Genomic DNA, 23,753 nt, shown 5'->3' with positions numbered 1-23,753 from the left:
CATATAGCCAAGATCAAGCTGCGACGGCGGCGGCGCCAACTGTTGCGTAAAATTCAAGAACACGGCTATACAACCCAAAATGGAGCCACATGCCCGCCGAATTGCGAATTATATAACGAGCCCATATCGCATATGGGCACTCGGATATCAGCTGGCGGCAAAAGGAGCCCAAACGGGATCAAGGGCATTCGGTACTTGGATTTCGACCTCGGCACACCAAGGTGCCACACACAAATTGGCCACTGGAGCCGGAATGAATCTGCGCCAGACATGGAAACCACTGCATTTGCGATATTATCAGCGGATAAGGCAGTCAACTTTCCAACATGATATCATATTGCCCCACAAGAAAATTCAATTGGTAAAAAATCTAGAATTACTTAAGATAAACAACGCACAAAATACGAAACACAAGTGATTATTTTGTTTTTTTTTGTTCATTTTATAATATGTGGTTTATGAATAAATTAGTTTAGTTAAATTAATTTTGTCAGTTTTCATTTTTGAATATTTATAATATTTTTGTTTGCTTCTTTTTGTTTGCCTTCCTTCGTTTAAACAAAATGTGTCCTTCGCTTAATAATATTGTAATAATCGTAGTAATAATAATAATAATAATAATAATAAACTACTAAAGTGTTATACATGGCAACATTTAATTTCATTTCGTTTCGTTTCGATTCGGTTCGTTTCGTTATGGATTTGGTATTGGTGTTGGATGGATAAACAAGGACCTTACGATCGCAAGGATCGGGATCAACTGGGAATCGGCATTAACTGATTGATGGAACTGAACAGCAAGCAAAAGTGTACGTCTCTCGTATTTGATCGTCTTCTATATGATGAAAGGGGATTGGATTGGTTTGGATTGGAATTCATTGCTCGAAAGTGTTATACAATTGGTATGATTTATATATATATATATATTTTTATAATCTTTATACGCTGTTATATATATGGGTGTGTATATACTATATAGTAATATAAGCATTTCGTGGAGATCACTCTTTTGTGTCCTAGTGTGTGTGTGAGTGTGTGTGTGTGTGTGTAGTTTTGCTTGCTAAAAAACGTCTGATTTTTGGGTAGAAAAAGGGTGGATAAATCATATATCACTAGCTCTTAAAAGACATGCGCTGCCAATAACAACAAGAATTGAGTATCGCTATCATTACCGTTAATCGTAATCGTTATTTTCTTTGGGTTGGCGAGGGGAGGCTGTGGGGGCACGGGGGGAGCATTGGGGTAAGCACACATTTACATACTTACATACATACATACACAACAACTACGTTAATAACCGATACAAATGTTAACAATTATGCGGCGGATCGATGGACATAGCAGTACACTATGTCGCACAAAAGTACCCCAACGACCTTGGCGACGGGCGGGGGCGGTACAAATCATCGGGGAGCTTTTGGGGGTGTGGATAGGGGGCTAGGGGGCGGGGAGCATCTAGGCATTTTCTCGAAGCGGGGACTTTAGGCAGGTGGGACATTCATAGAACTTACATGGCAAAACATTAGATTCGTATAGTAGTTTTCCGAATTACTCCGATTTTTCATTCTGCTCCTTAGCGTAATTAGTTATTTTTTCTTCGTTTTTTGTTGGTTTTCTTTTTCCTTTTTGTGTTTTTTGGATTGTTTATGGTTTTGGTTTACTTTTTGTGCCAAGCGTACACACTCATTTATATTCAATTTAAACATATACGTATTTAATTTGTATGTATATTTAAGTATAGCCTAATTTTTCGGTTTTATTTTCCCATATTTTGCAAAAAGCAGCATAAACAACTTTTGTGATTCTCATTTATCTTAGCATTTGTATAATTTTTCGATTATATTTTATATGCATATGTTTTCATTTTCTTATTTTTTCTGTTTTCGTTTGCATTACACTTAGCCGGCGTTTTGTTTTTTGTTATTTCTTTTAGCACGATATAGGTATTATTATTAACTATATAAATCGATGAATTTCCAAGTTTCAACGGTTCGGAAAAAAAAAATCAAAAGTTTCATTTCCAATTGTTTTCATATATTAAGTGCATTTTTTTTTGCATGTTCTTGTGTTTTTTTGCTTTTCTTGTTTTGTGTTTCGATATTACATACAAGTACATACAGCTTAGGTTTAGGGGCGGGGGGCGTGGCAGGGGCGTTAAAAGCTTGCCTTGACTATATAAAACTATGGGTGTGTGTGTGTGTTGGTGTGTGTTTTTGTATTTCTGTGTGGCGGGGGAGTGACAAAACGAACAAAAAACGCTTTGAACTGACTAGAGAAGATCTAAAATTCGGCTTAAATTCCAGTCGAAACATGCTAAACAATAATGTACAATCTAATATATGGGTGTATACGTATATATGTATATATATATATATTTAGTTTAAAAAAAAAGTAAAGGTATATAAAAGTCTTTGCATTGGAATCGTTAAACACATACGAGTACTAGAAGAATTAGGCCGATCCGCGAATTGAAGCCAAGCGCATTTGTCTAGTTTCAAAAATGATACTGATACCCTGCAATCGCCTCACGCCATTAGAATTTCCACATGGCGGTACCAATTTTCATCATTGGACATTGGACTCTAGATCGGCTAAGACTAAGTTCTTTTTCTTAATGGAGGGAGGCTGATGTCTCTTCGTTCTCACTTCGTTTTGGCCAACAAGCATGCTCGCGGAAGAAAGCTAGTGCTAAGCTCGATGCTAGCCGTAAATCAATCGCCGGATTGATCGGCTTACTGCTGGGCGTGTGTGGGTAAAGTTATATATAAAGTTATAAAGTTATGGCACTGGTAAATGCTGGAAGCTTCAGTACGCCTAAATCTCACTTTCACCAATGGCAGTGTGTGTGTGTGTGTGTGTGTGTGTGTGTGTGAGTGAGGGACTAGGGCTTGTGCGGACTAGGATTTGTCATACTGTGCAAAGGGGGTCACAAAAGGGTCACTAAAGCTTGAGAGGTTGAGGGGTAGTAAACAGGCAATTGCATCTAGTACTATATGCTAATGATATTACAGGATATTACAGGTCGAAATCAACAGGATGTGTCCAGTGATGTGTCCTTTGTGTATGCGTGTGGGTTCTTGCAGTCCTTAGATCGATGGGGCGCAACTCAGGATTAAGTTTATTAATACGGTACAGTGCGTTTGCGCGCTATAAGGCCCAGGCCATCTACTGCAGCCGAGTTCGATTTCAGTTATTCTAATGACTTTGCGATGGCCGATGGCCCTATGGCCACGAAACGCACTGCACTTGCAACACGTTATGTACAGTACAGTGCAGTAAATGTCGGAAAGTCTTGCAAGGACTACAAATTTAGTTTACAGACAATGCATTCGTGCGCTTCATTCTGGTGGCCTCGTTTTATAGCCTTACAAAAAATCAGATATAGATTGCTTAATTTCGTTTTACAATTGTTTGCTTTGCTTTTGCTTTGTTTCGTTTGCTTTTGTTTATCGTTTCATTCAGCTTTGTTTTGTTTCTTGTTTCTCATTTCATTTGTTTTTCTTTTTTTTTTTTTGGACGGAACAATTTACAACATATGATTATGAAACAATGAGAGAAACGAACATAATACTTAGATGGCCTCTAAAATATAAACTAATCGGATATGACACTTATGCATAGCTACAGATGTGGTTACAGATCTTACGAACGAAATTAAACAGACTTACTTAAACAGACACAAACGAAAGAAGACAAAAACGCGTTTAGTGGCTACAAGTATGATTTGCTAATGGAATGAAGTAGCTTTTGGGTGTTATGATATATGTATATCATACATTCCCTAAGGAAAACGAACAGATGCAATTACAAATATGTATGTAGAAAAAGAGCGCGCGTGTGACACACAAGTTAATGAATATATCATCATATATGTATATAAATATATATAGTAATATATAATCATATAGATAGGGCGTTCTGGTTCTATCCATGCCTCTTACAGTGTGTCCTCGAATCGTGTCTAATTTCGCTATTCAAAGTAGGGCTTTTCGATTTGAGTTGGAGTTTGAAGTAATTTTGCACTTGTTCCTTTTCTCGTTGGTAATAAATACAGTAATGATAATAATCGTAAGACAAGATAATAATAATCAGTAATAATAATAATAGTAATAAATATGCACGTATGCTATAAATATGGTAAATTTGTTATATAAAGCTTGGATCGCTCGGTAATATCATATAATATTTGGTTACACATTTCCCCGCTACTGTTTGTGATTCGGTTTTTGGGGATTCTGTTCTGCTTTTAGCTTCCATTTTAATGCAATCGATCAAATAAAGCTCATAAGCGTCTATATATTATTTGTGATTTGTAATTTGTGAATTGTGATTTGTGAATTGTGTGGTGTGTTGTGTGTTTCTTTTCTAGGTTTCTCGATTTATGATTGGTATTAGGTATTGGGCTTCAATTGCCAACTTATAAAGCGACGATTTCTGTTCAAGTTTCCGTTTTAGATAATGTAGCATTTTGGATTATCCTTCGGTTTTGCTTTAAGTTTTAGCGCGCGCTATATAATCATAAATATATATATATATATACATAATTATATATATATATATATATGTATATGTATATGTATATATGTATATATATATATATATATTTATATAAATACGTGTGTATAGCATGTATATTATTCAGTTTTTAAGTTCTAGCGACTTTTGGGAGCGGTGCCCGGCACATTTTGGAAACTCTCCTCTTTTGTTTTTGTTTTCTACCAACTTCTCTCTGTCGCTGTCTCCCTCACTTTCGCTCTCGCTTTCTCTCTATCTCACTTTCTCTGGCGCACACACACACACGCACACAAAATGCACTCACACTCACACAGACGCAGACACAACAGAGAGTAGATATACATAGGATATGCAAGATCGGGCCGAGATCGTGTGAATATAGAGATGCTGAATCGAACCAGACGGATGGGACACGCGACATTATCTAAGGATGCGTGTGTGTGAAGCGAAGAGAATGGGAAAAAATGTCTGGATTAAGCTATGCTTTAGATGGCTGATCCTTAACTACACCATGGTACTTATGCAGATACTGCAACAGATGCAGATACAGTTACAGTTATAGTTACAGATACAGTTACAGAGATATAGATTGTTGTATACTATATGTGGTTGCCCGTCGATTCCGATTGTGTCAGGCACGCGCTCCTCGAGATACACTTGGATTATCTCCACGTTTACATATGCCTATAGGTTTATGCTTTAAATATGAACTTAGCCTAGCAATAAATATGTTTCTCCATCGAATTATCTCCTTCTCCTTGCCTGTACGTACGCCTGCACGGCTGACGAGTCCGTTTCCGGGCTGCCTTCTTGCGCAATCGCAGCATGGATTCTTATACGGAGTTGGTGGATGGAGCGGCCTCAAGGTTTGCTTTAAGAGTACTGGGGGAGTATTGCTAGAATTGCGTTTAGATGTGTGCCAGGTTTGACGTCTAGAACTGCCTGCTTTCGATGTCCAACGCTCCATCGTAGGCATCGAATGCATCAGCATCGGCATCAGCTTCAGCATCAGCGGAATCGTTTGCCACTCCGTCACCTGGGGCCAATGGTGTTGGCTTGGTTGCGGTGAAGGCTGTGGCCGTTGCCACGCCGGCGACCAATTCGTCGAGCAGCTGCATCTGCTGGCGAGTGGGCGAGGTCAGGGGCGTGGCAACCGTTTGATATCGGTGATGGAACGTGGACAATATCTCGCGAATTTTAGCAATGATCTCCTGTACTCAGGCATTTGACTCCTGCGGAACACAAGTGTTAAAAGAGAGAACATTGCAACCTTTCATTACTCACCTTTAGGTTGTCAAAGTAGTGCATGATCTGCTCGTAATCCATGTCGAGATCGTCCAGACCAAGACGCTCGCCGGGAGTGGCAGACTCATCGACGGTGGCCGAGAACATCGGATTGCCCACCACGGTGGCGCGTTTGACACGCGACGATTTCGTGGTGGGCTCCTGGCTGACGGCGCTGGCTGGCAGCCTTATAATCTCGTCCGTTCCATTTGAGTTGGCCGCATCCCCAGTGCTGCTAGCCATGCTGTGGTTTTCTTTTGGAGAAGGTTCGTTAGAAGGTCTCCTCTATATTAGATACCAAATAAATATATGCCTACCTTTAGCTTTGCCCTGGACTGCCGATGTGGATGATGTGGACGGCGTTGCCGGCGATGACGCGGCTGCTTTGGTAACTCTCTTTGGTGTCAGCGAATCGAACTGAAACGCGTTCTTCTGGTGCGGATTCGTGTACTCCACCAGCTTCTCGGCGTTGTGCAGCTCCTCGTGTTGCTGCTGCTGTTGTTGTTGTTGCTGCTGTTGTTGTTGCTGCTGCTTGATTTTGTTGTGCGCCGCCTTAATGAGTGGCTCCTGGCTGAAGTTGTGGCTGTGGCTATGGCTGCGCTGATGCTGGTGCGGATGTGGATGTGGATGGGCATTGGCCAGTGGATGAGGGCGTTCTGTTGGCGGTTGCTGATTCGGCTGCTGTGCCGGCTGTTGATTGGCATTGCTATCGCTGTTTTGCAGATGCTCACGTCTGTACAGCTGACTGTAGCGCTTGTTGGGTGCTGCATCCTGCTAAGTAGAATCAATCACAATAAGTCCATTGATTTGAAGCTGGTGTGTTTGAAGGCATACCTTTACAGACCCAGTACCGGGCACTGGCTGAACCGGTAGGCATGCTCGGGCGCCCACATTCCTATGCGGCGGCACTGGTGGCTTGTAGTCCAGGGCATTATCCTTGCGCTCGTTGGCCAAATAGCTGCAAATATATTTGTCAGATAAGTGTGGGCTGCTGCAGAACACTGCTGAACACAATACTCACTGGTCGGCGTGCTGTTTGTTTAGATTGGAGGCCGGCACGATATGCGTCTGCAGCTTAGGCTGTTGGTCAAAGGAGCTCACGCGACGTCCATTGTCGTAGTTGACAATCGGATTGCTAGTGATGCGCATGCGGGAATCTGTTAAAAAAATTAAGCCTTGAGTAAGTGAAACCTTTTATAAAGATCGAATGTCACCTCTCGGATTCAGATGCGTGTTGGTCTCAGCCACAATCGACTGGCGGTCGATGGTGGAGCGTCCCAGCCAGACCCAATCGTGTGCATTCGTAGTCGACTCCTTTAGGCGCACATCCCGGAAGCCCCCAGATCCACCAGAACCATTGCTCTTGCCCGACGACAGAGGATCCAAGCCGGATTCAATCATTGCTGGCCGGAATTTGGAGGCATACACCACGCAAGAGATCACAAACACAATAATAGCGAAGCAGAACGCAGTGAGCAGGACGTACATGCCCAGTTCCATGGTGGTCATGGTGCCTGTGCCAGCAATACCCTTGCCATGATGACCCTTATGAACCGCCTGAATGCTCCCCCGATGCTGACGCGCCTGGACAGTTGGCTCGTACAGCTGGCTGGAGTCGCGCAAAGGGATGCCCACTGAAAGAAGAATTAAGCACAAATAAGCATAAAGAGATACAGTCATAATAAATAATATACACCCACCAATGATATCGGCCAGATCGCCTGTTTGCCTATAGTTCTTTCTTTCCCTGCCCACAGTGCCATCATTTTGGATGGCCTCCTGCTTGCTCACGATATCCACATTGTTGAAATCCACTTCAATGGATGCCAATGCACTGGCCAGTGGTGCTGCATTCGATTTGTTCTGTTTGGAGCTGCTCAACGTGCCGCGTCGCTGGCGGCACTCCTCGGAAAGTAAAAGGGTCACGCGCAGCAGGTTACCATTGCCCTCGCCGACGGCAATGACACGCGGATGATGGGAAGCCAGCATCGGAGCAAATGCCACCACCTCTGTGTCCAAGCTCTCCACCAGCAGGAAGTAGTCCTCCACGGCAATATCTCTGTAATCACGATAATTAAAATTTTATTGAATATACGCGATTTGAAAGTTGTTAAATATTGACTCACCGCAAAGGAGTTTTGGAGCCATCGGTAAACTCAAGATCGATGTCAAGCAGTCCTTCCTGATACTGAGCAGTCAGCTTGTGGGTAACGGAAGTCTCCGCCAGGTAGCCGTTCTCAATCGTGTTGTCCGGACTGATGGTGAGCTGCAGGCCCGAAATGACGCGCACAATGAGCTTTGAAAGGTTGACCTTGTCGCTGCCCACACGGATTTCCTTGGTGCCAATTACTCGCCCCGTTATAGGTGACAGGACCTGCACATCGGTGCGTCCCATGGACTTGCCCTGCAGAATTCGACCCTTCAGAGATGCGATCTTGGGATCGGCCACACGAAGCAGCGGCTGCACCAGATCCGTAACTCTTAGGCCTGTACGCCGTGAGATAAAGTAGCTGGTGCGTCCAGAGTTCTGATTTAAAGGGATGAGAAAAACATAAGGATATAGTCACTTTTCGCGCCTATGAACGTCAGTAAATCTCACCTGATCCACGGCCAGGAATTTGGCGTACACCTCCACGGGACTTTGCTGATAGCGAGCTCGACAAATCGTCTTGTCTGCTCCCAGATTGTTATAGTAGTTGGTTCCGTGCTGACCCCAGACGTAGGATCTCTTCTTTCTCCGGCGCGACTGCTTGTTGTGTCTGCCATAAAATGTATCACAATGATTAGTACAGCGTGTGCAAGCATATTCATAGGATAATCAACTTACAGATAGTGATTGTCATCGGTTACTTTCCATCCCTTGATTTGGGAGAGACGGAAATCGGATATGTAAACCTCCAGCGGGAACTCGGGCATCCAAACGATGAACTTGGCCACGCCCACATAGGTACCATACTTGACTATGACCGAGGCATTGGAAGACCCTCGCTGCTCGGAGCCATCCACATAAACAGAACTGCAGGACGAGGAAACCTGAAAGAAATTGATTAGTTTAGCTATCAATTGAGTAGTCCACAGTAAACAAACACACCTTGATCACACTTTCGTCTTCGGCATGACAAGAGCTCTGTAGCGTCACATCGGCCACCTTGCCTGCCTGCGAAACGATAAACACCTTCATGGCCTGGGCCACCTGCCTGCCGGTTAGCACTGCCGTGTTCATCACCTCCCAGATCTTGGCCATCGGCAGCACCGCCTGAATGTCGTCCTTATTGATCTCCAGCTTGGCAATTAGTCGCTTCTTGTTGTCATCGGGTATAACCAGTTCGCCGGAATCCTTGTCCTTTGGCGTGTCATAGACATGGGTCACGGACCACACAATCTTGCCACCATCCACAATATCATTGGTGTCCTCGGCCACCTCGAGCAGCCATGAGAATACCTCAAACACCTCGCTGGTTAGATTACCTCCGCTTTCCACACTGGATTCGGCCTCTTTGCGGAATGCGGTCACCCGGGCTGTGGTGTGCTTGGGATTTTCCTTCTCAACGGAGACGCTCCACTGGTCTGTGGAGGCAGTGGCGCCCAAAATCTTCAAGCCCGCCTTGACACGAGCTCTCACTGTGAAGGCGGCCACCCGCTGATCGGGATATTGGTGGAGAAAAACGGGCACATGGAGACGTGACAGTGGATACAGTGGATGTTGGGGCAGCAAAAATGTGACGGCATCGTCGGCGCGCAACATACGATAGGGAGTCCTGGCGGCCAACAAAGGCACCTGGGCGAATGTGGTCAGCGGTTGGATCTGCACCTTGGGCTCGCATTGCTCGGGATTCCGCAATGGTGGTTCAAAGACACTGTACGAGACCTGGGCATACCGCTGCGGCACTTTGGGTGGCGCCTGGCTGCTGCCATCCTGTGTGGGCGCGGGCAGCTGGGGCCACCAGCCCAGGGGCACAACCACTTCGGCTACGCAGACACCGTCCTCGCCCTCCGGCATGCAGCGTCCCTTGAGCGGCTGCTCCGAGCCCATGGCCACGTGCAGGAGTACACAGACCTTCTGACGCTGCAAGTGACCACCCGGATCGGCTCCGGCATGGAATAGTACCCGAAGCACGGGAGCGTCCTGCGATACACTGGAGCGCACTAAATGGGCGGAGATGTCTAGATGCATGTTGGGCTGCTGGAGTTCCAGTAGAGTGGCATTCTGTGGGCGAGAAAGTGGGTTTAAAAAGGCGTCCTTTTGCTGGTCAGGATTAGGGGAGCACTCACGTTCATATAATCGCCCGACTGGCTGTCCATTGTGTCCGGCACAATGTAGCGGGCTGGCACCGTTTGTTTCGTGGAAAAGGGTCCATAGCTGGCGCGAATGGACACCGGCTGCGTGGTCTCCACCACAGTGAATCTGTCCAGGGATAACACGGAATCGTATGTGGATCTTTGCCGTAGCGGCGGCACTGCCGAGGATGTTTGCACGTTGGCGATCTCCGGCGTCACAGGTGGTTGACGGGCGTGCTTCAGAAAGAAGCCACTATCCGGCGCCTCAAAGTGCACCTCCACGGAGTCTGTCGAGGATTGGGTAGGGATTTTTCGAGTGTTGCGAGCAAATGAAGAAAAGAATTAGTTGAATAATAATTGGTAACATAGGGGTTGGGGCTTTTCTTCAGCACGGAGGTCACCAACTCCTCCTTTACCCCCTCCCCAGGACCTTCACCCTCCACCCACTGCATCGCATTTTTTTTACCACCCCCCTTGGTTTGGGAAACTTTAGTTAATACTTACATGCCAACGACAGCTGCAAAGCAATTATGAGGCAGTATCTCATCATCTTGTTCATGTGCAGGAATCCAAAATATATCGAAATCCAGATATCCTGTGGCCACCCACTCGTTAATTTGCTAATTAACTGTGCCCGCACTCGTTATTTTCACTGTTCTCTCGGTTTGTTTGACTTGTTTGACCGTTATTCCGTTAAGCGTGCCAAAAGTTAACCGTTAATTCGCTCGGGCTAGCACTTTTCGTCCTTTTTTCTCGCTCAGCTATCCGCAGCACATCCTTTATTGATTCTTTCCAGTGTGCCCACACACCAACACACACCCACACACCAACACACACTCACACGCTGCTCACACACACAGCCGTGGGCCACCTCGCACACAGATACACATGCACATGCAGGTATAGACACATCTCCTGCAAATCGCGCAGTTCAGTTCGAAATTAATTGGACTGCGACCGTGCCAACCGATTCGATTTTCACTCGTCTCGCTTTTCACGCGCTGGCAAGGATCTGCTGGGCTGGTAAATCCCTCGTTCGACGCCCTAATGCATGCCTCTTTTCATTCAGGTCTCTCAGAATTTTACACAAATATCGAACATCCCAAACACTTTGCAGTGTGTCCATACCGTATTGAAAACAATATCCTAAAATAGTGGTACTACCGTATTTGGAAGTGTTGTAATAACGGGCTGCCAGACTGCGCAAGTACTCCTGCAGCTCCAATCAGAACGCGGGCATTTCAAAAAGTTAATACCAAATAAAAAAACGTATGAATGCCAGAAAAAATTAAAGTAAACAAAATTCATTATCTATAACCATTGTTATGCGCATCCGATTTTCAATGTAAAATGTATTTCAAAATTTTGTAATTTAAGAGCCGAAATATTTAGTATTTGCAGTATTATTAAGCATGTTCCACGGTATTTTTTTGTATATTCGAACAGCTCTTGTGTTGGTCACACTTGCCCTTCTCATCGAACCGAAATCGCTTTTATAAAAGACAAAAGTGCAGCTGGTCGAAAGTTGCATTAACGAAACTTCGAAAGTATTAAACACTCGACATTCGGCAGCTGTGAGTATGAATCAAATCAGGCGTAATCAAGCTAACATAATCGATCAAATAAACGAACTGAAGTCCCAAAGGGCGCTGCCCTTTGTGGGTGTGAGTGTGTGAGAGTGTGTGCGTATGAGTCAGCGTCGGCAGCGCGCAAAAGAAAACAATTGTTTTTGTGCTGTAAATCCATTTAAATGTCCATCCGATGGTGATAAATCAACGAAGTCGCAAACATTTGGCCCAACTTGAGTTCTCAAGTGGATTTTGGTGCCTCAACTGCTGTTTTTTTCGGGCCTTTTAAGGCTTTAATTGAAATGTGCGCGGTAGTGTGCGTGAGAATGTTTTCAATGAGCCATATACGTGTGTGATGTTGTTTTTGTTAACCGCAGTTCAACAGCATTGATAAACACCCATACACATGCACGCATTGGTGGAGCGAGAGCGAAACTCCCATACGTGTCATTTTCGTTTGCGCGAGTGACTCAGAGAAGCTGCGCATGTGTGCGTGCATGAGTCGCACACAGTGGGCACCCGATAATGTGGACTTCTAACTGTAGAGGAAGCTTGAATAGCCTCTTCTTTTTTCTTTGGATATCTTTATACATAAAATGTTTACTTTCATATATTAGCTATATCTTAAAACTTGTTAGTCCTGCCGAGTAGCAATAAGATGTTCCTTCCGTTGTGATAAACATAAAAATAGTGGACTCACAATAGGGAGCGTTCACTGTATGTTGACACAGTTTGTTTGGGGAGCAATGAAAATCGGTTTCAGCGGAATTCGCTGCAATATGTCTATATATAGCCATAAATACATACCCGGCCAACAAAATGCTAATGTGAGTCGTCGTTTTTCGATTTCAGATCCACGCCGCACACACACATCACTTTAGCGCGAACCACTAGTGCAACCAGCTCCACAGGCCGGCTCCATTTAGATCCATTAACTGCAGCAGAACTACCAATCCAACAGAAACCATGTCATCCCGCAAGACCGCCGGACGTCGAGCCACCACCAAGAAGCGCGCCCAACGCGCCACCTCCAATGTGTTCGCCATGTTCGATCAGGCGCAGATCGCCGAGTTCAAGGAGGCCTTCAACATGATCGACCAGAACAGAGATGGCTTCGTCGAGAAGGAGGATCTGCACGACATGCTAGCCTCGCTGGGCAAGAACCCAACGGACGACTATCTCGATGGCATGATGAACGAGGCGCCCGGCCCCATCAACTTCACCATGTTCCTCACGCTCTTCGGCGAGCGGCTGCAGGGCACCGATCCCGAGGATGTGATCAAGAACGCCTTCGGCTGCTTCGACGAGGAGAACATGGGCGTCCTGCCCGAGGATCGCCTGAGGGAGCTGCTCACCACCATGGGTGATCGGTTCACAGACGAGGATGTAAGTTGTCTAGATTATGATATCAAATCGGGTTTATCTATACAACTGCTTTCCATTCACATTCACAGGTGGACGAGATGTATCGGGAGGCGCCCATCAAGAACGGTCTGTTCGACTACCTCGAGTTCACGCGCATCCTTAAGCACGGTGCCAAGGACAAGGATGAGCAGTAAGATCGACAGCCATCGATGCATAAGCCAGCTGCCTCTCCAAACAATCCATCATGAGTTTCGTTTTGATAATTTGATATATATATATTTTTTTTGCTCTCGCGCCTTATGTTCTTTGAATTCCTGATAATCCTGTACTTACCTGTGCATTTAAATTAAAACAAAAGTAGCCAACACAAGCGAATGTTACTGTACGATACTATAGTGTGTGATGTTGGAGCCAGATAACACGATTTCCCGAAAAACTCCTTTCATAAGTATTAACTCATTGAATATACATATATATTACCTATATACAAATACATACTTATACAAGAATGTGGCAATAAATGTTTGTTTTTCTTACACTCGTACGTGCGCACGTCCAACTCAACAGATGTCTGCGGCAATCCTTCAGCCAAAGACAACTGATCAAATAAGAGCAACTTTTGAATACCCCGCATGACAAACTAACAGCATGACGTGATAAATGGAGCTTTGGATGTGGTCGAAAATGAAAGAGAAGGTCGGTGAAACACCTTTGATTCGGAAATTTGTCAAAAGTTTCTTGGAATCTTCGACAAGCTGACTAATGAGTTCACATCTCGACGTGCCAGTCTGCAAAAATCTTATCTTATCTCATATTTTGGATTCGAAGGTATTTCTGTAAATATATTTTTGAAGAATTTAAAAAGGAATCAATTAAATAGTTGCCTTAAGGTTAAAAACACACAACGTTGTATATTACAAACGTTTGGACAATTATTTATTAAAAAAAAAACGAACAATTGAAAATCTAAAACGACACGCATAAGCTCACTTTGCGATGGACGAGACTTAGAAACCAGACAAAGAGGCGTCTACACAATAGGCAAATTCTATGTACAAACAAGGCGCTAGGACTACAAATTAAAGGTTAATGGCCTCTGCAGCAGGAACCAACACAACCCTCGGAGATTACTCCGCCTTCTTGGCCAGCGGAGCGGTGTCGAAGTGGCTCTTCCGTGTCAACCTGGCCCGATACGCGTCCCTCACCTGGTTGATCACATTGGCGAAGAGTATTGTGCCGAAGAAGACCAGGATGGTGCCCACCCAATGATTCAGGGTAAAGGGGTTCCGGAAATAGATGATGGAGAACAGCAGCGAGACGAACTTGCGCAGGGTGACCACCAGCGTGACGGTTAGCGAGGCACATTCGGTGGTCAGGACGTAGACGGCACTGATGCACACGTACTGGGTGACCACGTTGCACAGCAGGTAGAACAGCATCAGCGGGAATTTCCACTCCAGACCAATGGCTCCCAGCAGTGGCACGGCCACTGGCTCCGATGACCATGCGATGCCAAAGTGTTGGACTATATTGCCGGCCATGATCAGAAAACCGGGCAGGGGCAGCATGTGCGTAAAGAATAACGCCTCGCTGGGATGCTTGCCGTACTTCTTGTAGATCACCTCCTGGTAGATGCCCATGTAGGCGGTGACCAGCAGGGCGATGGTCAGCAAACCGATGCCCACCGACCACCAGAAGAAGTCGGAATAGGAGGTATCCACCTTAAGGCTGTGATGGGTATTATCCTTGACATCGCCGCTGGAAACAAGGGTGCATAGTATAATGCCCGCCGTGATCATGGCCACGGAGCTGTACTGTCGCAGATTATAGCGCTTCTTCAGCAGCACAATGCCCATGATCATGTTGGCCATCAGTGAACCGCTGCGGAAGATCATGTGCAGCGGCATGGGTATGTTGAAGTTAAACGCGTAGTTATTGCACACGTTCGCTCCAAAGAACAGGGCCACCAGGATGACGTAGTCCTTCAGCGCAATCTTTGGTCGCACCGTAAAGAACTTGGAGGTGAAGACCAGGCCCTCCAGTGCGATGAACAGGAACTGGGCGAAGGTGATCAGGTTACCGGCTCCCGGATCGATCTGAATGATCAGCTCCAGGAAGACCACGTTGCTGCAGCATCCGATAAACACGAACAGCATGCCCAACAGGGCCTTCAGATTCAGAGCCATATCTAAAAGTAGAAAATACGAAAGATTAGATATATTGAATAACACATATTGACTATGCTATCAGGCACCTTAGCAATCGATGTACATTGCATTCCGAGTTCAATTATGATTTTCTGAGTATTTTAACGGGGGGTTTTCATTTTTTCATTGTAACTTGCTTGTAAAGCATGCCGTGCTAGCGGTATTTCGAACAGGTTAATAAGTAAGTGCATACTTATGTACCCACTTGCACGTAAATTACTCAATACCTTCGCAAATCATTGTCATGATTACAAAGCAACTTCTATCGCAACTTTGATCTGATTATGTTAATGAAAATAATTTAGAACTATTGATTATTCAACCCGATTTTGAATACATTACTACTAGCTGATGAAATTACATTTCTTAATCATTATTAATTTGCAAATCAGCAAAAAAACATTTAAATTTCAGTTGTATGTGCAAAGTGGTGATACCGAAGAAAAACATATGTACATATATGCATATGTACATATATAAATGCTTCAAAAGCAAAATACATTAGCATAAATTATTATAAAAATTTCTTAGCGCCTGTGAAGCTAATCGTTTAGCTGTCAGATTTATTACTCTTCATAGCAAATAGTTAAGCGAGATATAAACACGTTCCATGATATTTTTACTGATTTTTTTAATTAGCATAAAATGCTCACCAAAACTAGAACTGATCGTAAACAAAGCTATTATAATGTGGCCTTTTCGGTGGAATTGGGTACTTAAGATGACAGTTTTATTCACTTTATACCTGAGATTATGCGGTGTTAACAATTTTAATTGAGATATTAACATTCAAATATTTTAAATCTTTCTATGAAGAATTTATAGGCACCCCGAATCCTATCGAAAATTTGGCGATACCTGATCGATTTTTTTGATAAATGTGATCGAATTCTGGTGTATTACTCAGCAATCCACTGAACTCAAAGGGTGTTTCCAAGGTCGGGGTGGGTGTATTTAAACCGCTACCCGCTCAGCGTTAGTCGACAATTTGGACAATTGTCACGTTGCCGATAAGAAAGAAATACGCGCATTGCTTAAACTGAACAGAACCGACGATCGGTTATCGGTGTTACTTACCTTCGCAATGGGATATATTCTAATCCGCTGGATGAGGATGAGCGGGAAGCGGGACACCGATGGTTGTGTTGGTCCGGTTTAATGACGGATCTCTCGGATCTTTCGGATCTCTATTGTTTTGTCTCCCTGGCGGGATGTCGAGAATCAAGATTGATTATATCAGTTGCTTGGTGGCTTGCTGTATAAAACACACACACACACACACACACGCACATAAGGGTATTAGAACATGAATAAGCACCAACACCAACCTGCGAATCAATTATCTCTATCTTATGCAGAGCGACCTTCACCGTTTTTCTATCTCACTCTCTCTCTCTTTCGCGCTATGGGCTCTCCTTGGAATGGCGTTTACCGTTCGTTGGGCGCATTGGAACTGCGACAATTAGTTTTTGGGTAGCTCGCTAATAAGAGTTAACAACTTGATTACAATCTTATTGTTTTGTTGTAGTCGCTGCCGCGTGTTGTTGTTGTGGAACAGCTGAAGTTCGCTGGCGCAGTGTGACCAGCTTGTAGTGGATCGGAAAATGCCGTCAATTGGAGAGCTTTAAGTTATTGGCGACAATCAAAATCGCTGGTAACAATAATCGCCAATCGAATTTGAATATAGAAATGCATAACTTCCCACTTCAATTAAAAACATTTAAATATAGAACTGAACATTGTTCCGAGAATATAGTATGAGAGTTAATTGTAGATAAGATTTCATAAAGAGCAGCGTGAATAAGGCACTTTAGTTTCGCCATATTTACGCATATCATATCATATCATATGACATCATATCATAACTGCTTTGACCAAACAAATGTGACACCGCAATTAATTGCTATCTTTTATTTTAAGTGTCTTCGTTTAAGCACCACCAAACCAAGAAATCATTAACCCCTTGTTGACAAGCATATATTGTAAGCACAGATAAGAGTTATACGAATAATTGGGGCTCTTATCTACCCAAATGCATAATCTTTTTGTATCCACCATCATCATCAGTCGCCCCCATAATAAAATATGCCTATATGTAAGATAGTGAGATTTCATTCTTGGCCCTGCACTTGATTCTTGATGCGTAGTCTTCGTTTTTGGCCAAGATCTCGATGGTTTGGCAGTTGGATTTCGGCAATCGTTCCATTATGAAGTCGATTCAATTGAGTTTTCTGCTCTTGGCAGCGCTCTTCAGCAGTTCGGATCAGGTAAATGTGGATTTAGTACTTATAACTCTAGAGTTATCCATGAGAATTCGAGAAATTGGTTCACCCTGTCGTATACGTAATATTTCAAAATATTATTCATATTCTCTCCATAGCTTTCCAAGCCGGAAGATCTCACCTATACGGCAGCAGTGGTGGAGCACATCGAGCCAGTGGGCAATTCGGCACGGACACGCACCACCTTAGCTTCGGAATCCTTTCAAAAGATCATCCGCGAAGTGGGTGATGTGGACATCATAGTGTTTCCCGAGCACATACTCAATAGCCAGGCAACGGCCACATTTGTGCCCCACGAGTACCAGAACATAACGCCCTGCTACCAAACGGACTACGAGCTGTTCCTCATCGAACTGTCCTGCTCGGCGAGGGCTAATGGCATATACGTGGTCATAAACGTGGTGGAGAAGGAGCTGTGCGCTAATGGAGCTGGTTCCGATACCTTCAATCCTTGTCCCTCGACTGGAGTTCGCTACTTCAACACGAATGTGGTGTTCGACCGAAGGGGCAGGATAATCTCGCGGTACAGGAAATCCCATTTGTGGCGGCACGAGTATGACTCAACATCGGTGTTGCGAACGCCGGATATATCCATATTTAGCACAGACTTTGGCGTTACCTTTGGCCACTTCATCTGCTTTGACATGCTGTTCTATGATCCGGCAGTGAAATTGCTGAGGGAGCACAACATCACGGATATCGTGTATCCCACCTACTGGTTCTCGGAACTGCCATTCCTGGGTGCCGTGCAACTGCAAGAGGGTTGGGCATTTGGCAATGATGTTAATGTCCTGGCCGCAGATGCCAGTAAGCCAGCTGGACGCACTTCCGGTTCGGGTATCTATGCAGGACGCGGTGGCCGTCTGGTGGCGGAGATATTCGAGCAGCCCACCACCAAGTTGCTGATTGCGGAGGTGCCGAAGAGGGAGCATGGCCAATTTTCGCCCACGTTTACGCCGCTGTTCACGCCGCAGTGGAAAACGCCAAGATTGACCGGCTTGGCCACCTACCGGGATAACAATGTGGATATATTCGAGAGTGAACTGTTGCCCGAGGACTTTCTGAGTTTCGAACGCCAGTTGTGCCATGGCAGCTTTTGCTGCTCCTTCGCCATCGAACGGCAGGTGAACAGCCCCGCGGAGAACGAGGTGACCAGCAGTGAGGCCAAGTCGTATCGCTATAGGATCGGCGTCTATTGGGGCAACAAAACGACAGTCATTGGAGTGGATCGCACCGAGCAGGCCGCTTGTGCGCTTTTCGCCTGCACGGATGTGCGTACCGCCAGCTGTGGCTACATATTCCCGGAAAACGAGGAGGTCATCAATACGCACCATTTCACCAAGCTGAGCATCTCGGGCAAATTTCCAGCTGCTCCTCGTGGCCGTCGCTTGATCATGCCCAGCACCTTGAATGCCCTATTCCTACCCGTTTCGGTGGCCGATTATGAATGGAGTGAGTCACCAGAGGCGGCGAATAATCTGGGTAAGCCCATATTGGTCGATTTGAAACTGGCACAGTCGCAAAACGATCTGCTGACCTTTGCCATTTGGGCCAACTATTTCACCGAAATACCCAGCACCCACAATTTGGATCACATGCAGCCGATCAATGCCACCAGTCCCACGACTTCCGCATCGTCGGCTATCTCGGCACTCTGGATTTTATGGGTTCTCAGCTGTCTCTGCATCATCGTATTTTAGATTACCCAACGCAGCAATTGAAATGTAATAAATCTCTGGGTCATAATACTTGGAAATACTTTGCTTCTACCGCTTTCACTTTCTGCTTTTCTTTGCTTTCTGCTTTTTTCCCTTTACTTTTTGCTTATCTGAGGACCAATATAAATGAAAAACAAACAAATTGTATATCATTTTTATTGAAATATATCCCGCCTGCATTATGGCCCTCATAAGGCCAAAATCCCACAATAAACCAGTGTCACAAAAAGTTTTGTTGAATTTGTTTAAAGTTGTAGTTTCAAATTGAGAGCTGGCTGCTAATGGGGGGAAACCTAAAGCCAGACGAAAAGCATCGAGGTAAAAGGCATTTTTCTAGAACAAATGATGAACTAATGCAGATTTTGCAGATGCAAATTTCCCAGAATTTTGACAGCAGCTCCAATCCAGCAGATCGAATGCAATTCCTGCGAACTGGCCGTTACATTCTCTACCGTTCGTGGGTCTCCATTTGGAGTCGGGTATTATTTGAATGAAGGCAGCATTCCACCGCCCACCGCCCACCGCCCATCGCCCACCCGCCCTCTCTGGCGACCAAGCTGCCGACGTGCGACCTTGTGGAGATTTGCTTCCAGCGCAGGCGCTTCAAGGACCTCTGCCAGCGTTGTTTGCATTTCCAACAGGTAGCGACGTCGACGTCGCCGTCGCCGTCGAAGTCCATGCAACAGTGGCCGCCGTTTATAATGAGCCAAGGCCGATGATGAGGGGAGAGGGCGGGCAGGGGGGCGCCACCCAGTGGGCTGCGGGTGGAAATCCTAATCTGCCAAAACACACTCACGCTCACACACTCACGTATCAATGTAGCATCTTCAATGACAACGACGACGACTTCTCCGCGGGAGAGTCCTGCTGGACAGGATTCACGCTGTGACTTTCCGTGCGATTTAACATCATTTGCTTGCTTGCTGCCACGCCGTCACCTGCCACGCATCCCCAACTTCCGCCCACCGTCAAAGAAGAAGAAAACAACAACAACAAAACCGCCCAAAAAGTAAGTAAAAAATAAACTTTCTTCGGATTCGAATAAAACTAGTGTGCCTAAGAAAAGTGAAATAAAGTGCCGAAAAAGAGTTTCAAGTTTGCCTGATTTTAAACAAGTATAGCCACTCAAGGTTAATTTGTTATTTTATGATCTTATTAAATGTTATTCATATTTATCTAGCAATTTTCTTCGATTTCATCTTTATTTTCGTGTTTCATCTAGCAATTTTCCTTGACTTCATCTTAATTTTCGTGTTTTTGGTGCAGAGTTTGGGGGCATAAGCTGTTTGCAATAGAGTTATAGCCAACACCCCCCCTTTTCCCCCTTCACTCCCCGCTGTTTAATTTCCCTCCATTTATTTGAAGCCCCTCTTACCATTATTTTTTCATTACTCCCCTCCACCCCCTTCCATCTACCGCCATTCAATTCGATTCCCAGGCCTTGGTAAACACTTTTTTTTTTTTAGCACAAAAATCAAAAACTTTGAGCTCTCTCCGCTTTTTAGGGGCTCTATAGGGACACCACGGGTGGTTTTAGGGTGGCTCAGAGTTGTTCGGGGTGCTGCTGCTGTTGCTACTGTTGCTGCTGTGGCACCTGCCACTTGAAAATTCCACACGGCTTCTGTTACATTTTGATTTATTTGTTGAAATTTATTGTTAAAGTGAATGGAGGCGCAAAGTTGCCAGCGCAAGGAGGGGGGCTGTGGTGGGGGGTTGCTGATGAATGGGGAGTTTGAGTGGGTGGCTGGGTGGCGCTTATGTATAACAGGTGGTGAAGTGTAGGTGAAGGCCGCCGTCGCACCCATAAAATATCTGGCCGTACTGGATTCTCTACTACTTTCTTGGCCTTTCGTTTTTTTTTTTTCAACTTCGAACTGTTGAGAGGCGGCAACGAGGAAGGATTCTCAATCAGAATCAGTTCCAGTCATTGAGACGCACACACACACACACGCAGAGAAGGTAGCCGCATTAGCAACTAACCGCATTCGGAACTGGGTACCAATTCGATTACCATTCTCCTGGCCACACAGTGCAAAAAAAGGGGGAAAAAACATACAAACGCGAATTCTTCCGCAATGCTGAATGTGTACATATATTATGCATAAGAAGTTAGCAAGCATTTTCCTTTGCTATGTTTCTACATATGTATGTGCATTTCTAGACACGCGAATTCTTTAGTTACGCGTGGCTTTCCATTTTCAATTTTGATTTATTGTTTTAGTTTCTGTTTAAGTTGTTATTTGATAACCTGTTTTTTTTCTGTGCAGTTACCTTTTCGCCACCTTCGGTGCCACGCCACGCCACGCCAGTGCTACAGTCACTTCCCTGAGGTCTCAGGCAGAACTGATTGAATTGAATATCAGTTTTCAGCTGGCACAGCTCCCCAGATTGCCACGCCCCCACAAGTTGCGCCCTTGCCGTTCTGCTGTGCCATTTGAATTTGAATGGAAATGATTTCACTTGATTTTCATATTTTTATTATGTTCCCGCCGGGCTCACCTGGCACACAAACACACACATGTGTATGTACATATGTATACAAACACACATCCGGACTGGAGTCACGCCCCATCTCACTCGCTCGTTGTGCTCGCCCTCTCCCTTTCGCACACAGCCAAACGCCCATTTTGACTTTATTAAAATGTATTGTAAACACGATTGTGAGGGGTGTGGAGGTGGTGGTGTAGGGGGAGGGGGAGGTGGAAAGTATCTTGCCATATTTACCAGACTTAGCTGGCCACAACTTTTGGTTTTCGGTCGCTGCCAGAATGCAATCCTCTAATTGTCTGCCGATTTGGCCAAACATTTGCGGCTTTAAGTGGGCAAGCAATCCGGATAACATTTCCCAAGCGAGAGTATACGAGTACATAAAGCGAATGCAAATGTTTAACAACTACGTTTTCGAATGCATAAAGTGAATCATTTCATAATTAATATATGTATATAACTTCAGCGACTTAACCAGCAAACTGCCGCCGCATTCAGCGAACTTCCTTTGTAGTGGCCCATTGCCATCGATTTGGGAGACCCAATTTTTTTGGCCACTTGTCCACGCAGCCGGAAACTCAGCAAGTCTGCTCAGGTATATACATATATATGTATATATATATAAAATATATATGTATATACGTGCATGCAGATGTATTATTTAGCAGGAGTGGGCAAAACCGGGGCCGAAACCAAAATAAAAATAAGAAAGAATATGATTACGTATACGCAACGTGGAACTTCTTTAACTTCAAGTGCGTGGGAGTGTGAGTGCGCTAGTGAGCATTGTGATTGTGTGAGTGTCTCTCTGTGTGTGTGTGTGTGTGTGTGCCTGGTCATTACGCACGTAGCATTTGTATGAATGGAAAAGCCACCCAGCCCATCCCCTCAACAGCCCACTCCATTCGCCTTGCCGCATCGCTGAGCACATAAAAATAAATCAAGTTTTTCTTCATTTCCTTTGCTGTTCGTCGACTTTTCCGCCCCTCGGATTTCCACCACCCCCCGCTCCAACGACTTCTTTCATTTGTTTGTGCGCCAAGCATATGGCTTTTCCTTTTTTTTTTTTTAAGATTTTAACTTTATGTGGCATACTTACGGAGGCGAAACGCCCAGGTGGAGAAGCTAACGATGCCGCTGACCGCGTGTGTCCTTAACGCGTTTTTTATGCTAAAAACCGAAATGAAGTCAAACGCAGACGGGCAATTGCGAAACCAGGTAACTGCTAACTGGTAACTCCTAACTGGTAACTGGTAACAGGTTACAAAGCCCGCAGGACAAAACGGAGGACAATCACATGGGGCAAGCTAATATCTAAAAAATAATAATAAAATGCCACGGGAAGCAGCGGCAGACGAGCGTTCAACAGCAACAGGCTTTCTAACCACAAGTGGTTACACCATCGACAAAAAAATGCCAGTAACTGAAAACTAGCAGATACACGCGAAAAAATAGATTTAATTGATTAAATATGTATGGATTTTAATATGTATGCGATACATTTTTAAATAAACACGTAGCAATTACATTTAAGCCAGCACTTTAAAGTCTAATTTAGAAAATGAAATTAAACTACACAAAAGGGCTTCTGTCTTTTGCTGTTTAATTGCAGCTATCATTTTTTATATAGAAATATAGAAATTAAAGAGCACAAATGTCCCTGTTTTCATGCAGTGTATACAAATGAAACATAAAAAACAGCGTCCAAAACAAACAGTTAAAAAAACGCGTAAAACGACCACAACGATGCCAATAAAAGTATTTATACAACCGCACCGCCAACAGACAACAAGATCTCAATTAATTTACATAAAAACCACAAAAAAATAGCGACATATTAACCATAACCAGCTGCAACAGGCAAAAGTGTGGAAAAAATGTAAGGCCATCAGAAGTATGGCAATGAAATATATATATAGAAAGTTATGAAAGCTTTGGTGTATAAATCAGAGTTAGTAGCAAAGTAAAGTAGATTCAGAAAATCCAGCAAATAAGTTTTAATAAAATGGAAATATACAATGTCGCCATGGTAAATTAAGCAACAGTGTC

The 23,753-nt window shown here is 44.5% G+C and overlaps 4 protein-coding genes across 7 annotated transcripts; 2 read left to right on the top strand and 2 right to left on the bottom strand.

Annotated features, from left to right (window-relative positions):
• Window positions 1-465: 465 nt before the first annotated feature.
• Window positions 466-11,213, bottom strand: LOC120455037 (transmembrane protein 132E). Of its 2 annotated transcripts, none has more exons than XM_039640872.2 (13): window positions 10,582-11,213; window positions 10,072-10,364; window positions 8,891-10,006; window positions 8,627-8,832; window positions 8,399-8,558; window positions 7,926-8,326; window positions 7,500-7,858; window positions 7,014-7,433; window positions 6,821-6,956; window positions 6,634-6,757; window positions 6,117-6,573; window positions 5,800-6,053; window positions 466-5,747 (listed from the first exon to the last, which is right to left on the bottom strand). In XM_039640872.2, the coding sequence occupies exons 1-13, from the start codon at window positions 10,634-10,636 to the stop codon at window positions 5,733-5,735; spliced, it is 3,996 nt and encodes a 1,331-aa protein (XP_039496806.1). In that variant the 5' UTR covers window positions 10,637-11,213; the 3' UTR covers window positions 466-5,732. The 2 variants fall into 2 exon arrangements, with proteins under 2 accessions (XP_039496806.1, XP_039496807.1); XM_039640873.2 differs by having other exon boundaries at window positions 6,117-6,570.
• Window positions 11,214-11,518: 305 nt separating this feature from the next.
• Window positions 11,519-13,519, top strand: LOC120456037 (myosin regulatory light chain sqh). Its single transcript, XM_039642609.2, has 3 exons — window positions 11,519-11,651; window positions 12,498-13,031; window positions 13,100-13,519. The coding sequence occupies exons 2-3, from the start codon at window positions 12,612-12,614 to the stop codon at window positions 13,202-13,204; spliced, it is 525 nt and encodes a 174-aa protein (XP_039498543.1). The 5' UTR covers window positions 11,519-11,651; window positions 12,498-12,611; the 3' UTR covers window positions 13,205-13,519.
• Window positions 13,520-13,920: 401 nt separating this feature from the next.
• Window positions 13,921-16,801, bottom strand: LOC120456036 (UDP-xylose and UDP-N-acetylglucosamine transporter). Of its 3 annotated transcripts, none has more exons than XM_039642606.1 (3): window positions 16,546-16,801; window positions 16,295-16,420; window positions 13,921-15,198 (listed from the first exon to the last, which is right to left on the bottom strand). In XM_039642606.1, the coding sequence occupies exon 3, from the start codon at window positions 15,194-15,196 to the stop codon at window positions 14,138-14,140; it is 1,059 nt and encodes a 352-aa protein (XP_039498540.1). In that variant the 5' UTR covers window positions 15,197-15,198; window positions 16,295-16,420; window positions 16,546-16,801; the 3' UTR covers window positions 13,921-14,137. The 3 variants fall into 3 exon arrangements, with proteins under 3 accessions (XP_039498540.1, XP_039498541.1, XP_039498542.1); XM_039642607.1 differs by having other exon boundaries at window positions 16,604-16,801; XM_039642608.2 differs by having other exon boundaries at window positions 16,650-16,795.
• Window positions 16,802-17,394: 593 nt separating this feature from the next.
• LOC120456898 (vanin-like protein 1) lies at window positions 17,395-19,435 on the top strand. Its single transcript, XM_039644000.1, has 2 exons — window positions 17,395-17,484; window positions 17,598-19,435. The coding sequence occupies exons 1-2, from the start codon at window positions 17,425-17,427 to the stop codon at window positions 19,197-19,199; spliced, it is 1,662 nt and encodes a 553-aa protein (XP_039499934.1). The 5' UTR covers window positions 17,395-17,424; the 3' UTR covers window positions 19,200-19,435.
• The last annotated feature ends 4,318 nt before the right edge of the window (window positions 19,436-23,753 follow it).

The sequence above is a fragment of the Drosophila santomea genome, chromosome X (genome assembly GCF_016746245.2).
Source record: "Drosophila santomea strain STO CAGO 1482 chromosome X, Prin_Dsan_1.1, whole genome shotgun sequence".
In the NCBI taxonomy this organism is placed as follows: domain Eukaryota; kingdom Metazoa; phylum Arthropoda; class Insecta; order Diptera; family Drosophilidae; genus Drosophila; species Drosophila santomea.
Note: the sequence above shows the minus strand (reverse complement) of the source record. Positions and strands in the feature narration are given on the sequence as shown.

What these genes read in the sequence shown, in the direction of transcription:
- LOC120456037 (XM_039642609.2), top strand. Translation starts at nt 12,612, where the DNA reads ATGTCATCCCGCAAGACCGCCGGACGTCGAGCCACCACCAAGAAGCGC. An exon ending in ATCGGTTCACAGACGAGGAT is followed by an intron (nt 13,032 to 13,099) that starts GTAAGTTGTCTA and finishes TCACATTCACAG; the next exon opens with GTGGACGAGATGTATCGGGA.
- LOC120456036 (XM_039642606.1), bottom strand. Translation starts at nt 15,196, where the DNA reads ATGGCTCTGAATCTGAAGGCCCTGTTGGGCATGCTGTTCGTGTTTATC.
- LOC120455037 (XM_039640872.2), bottom strand. Translation starts at nt 10,636, where the DNA reads ATGAACAAGATGATGAGATACTGCCTCATAATTGCTTTGCAGCTGTCG. An exon ending in AATTCCTGGCCGTGGATCAG is followed by an intron (nt 8,327 to 8,398) that starts GTGAGATTTACT and finishes CCTTTAAATCAG; the next exon opens with AACTCTGGACGCACCAGCTA. An exon ending in CACGCATCTGAATCCGAGAG is followed by an intron (nt 6,957 to 7,013) that starts GTGACATTCGAT and finishes TTTTTTTAACAG; the next exon opens with ATTCCCGCATGCGCATCACT.
- LOC120456898 (XM_039644000.1), top strand. Translation starts at nt 17,425, where the DNA reads ATGAAGTCGATTCAATTGAGTTTTCTGCTCTTGGCAGCGCTCTTCAGC. An exon ending in TCTTCAGCAGTTCGGATCAG is followed by an intron (nt 17,485 to 17,597) that starts GTAAATGTGGAT and finishes TTCTCTCCATAG; the next exon opens with CTTTCCAAGCCGGAAGATCT.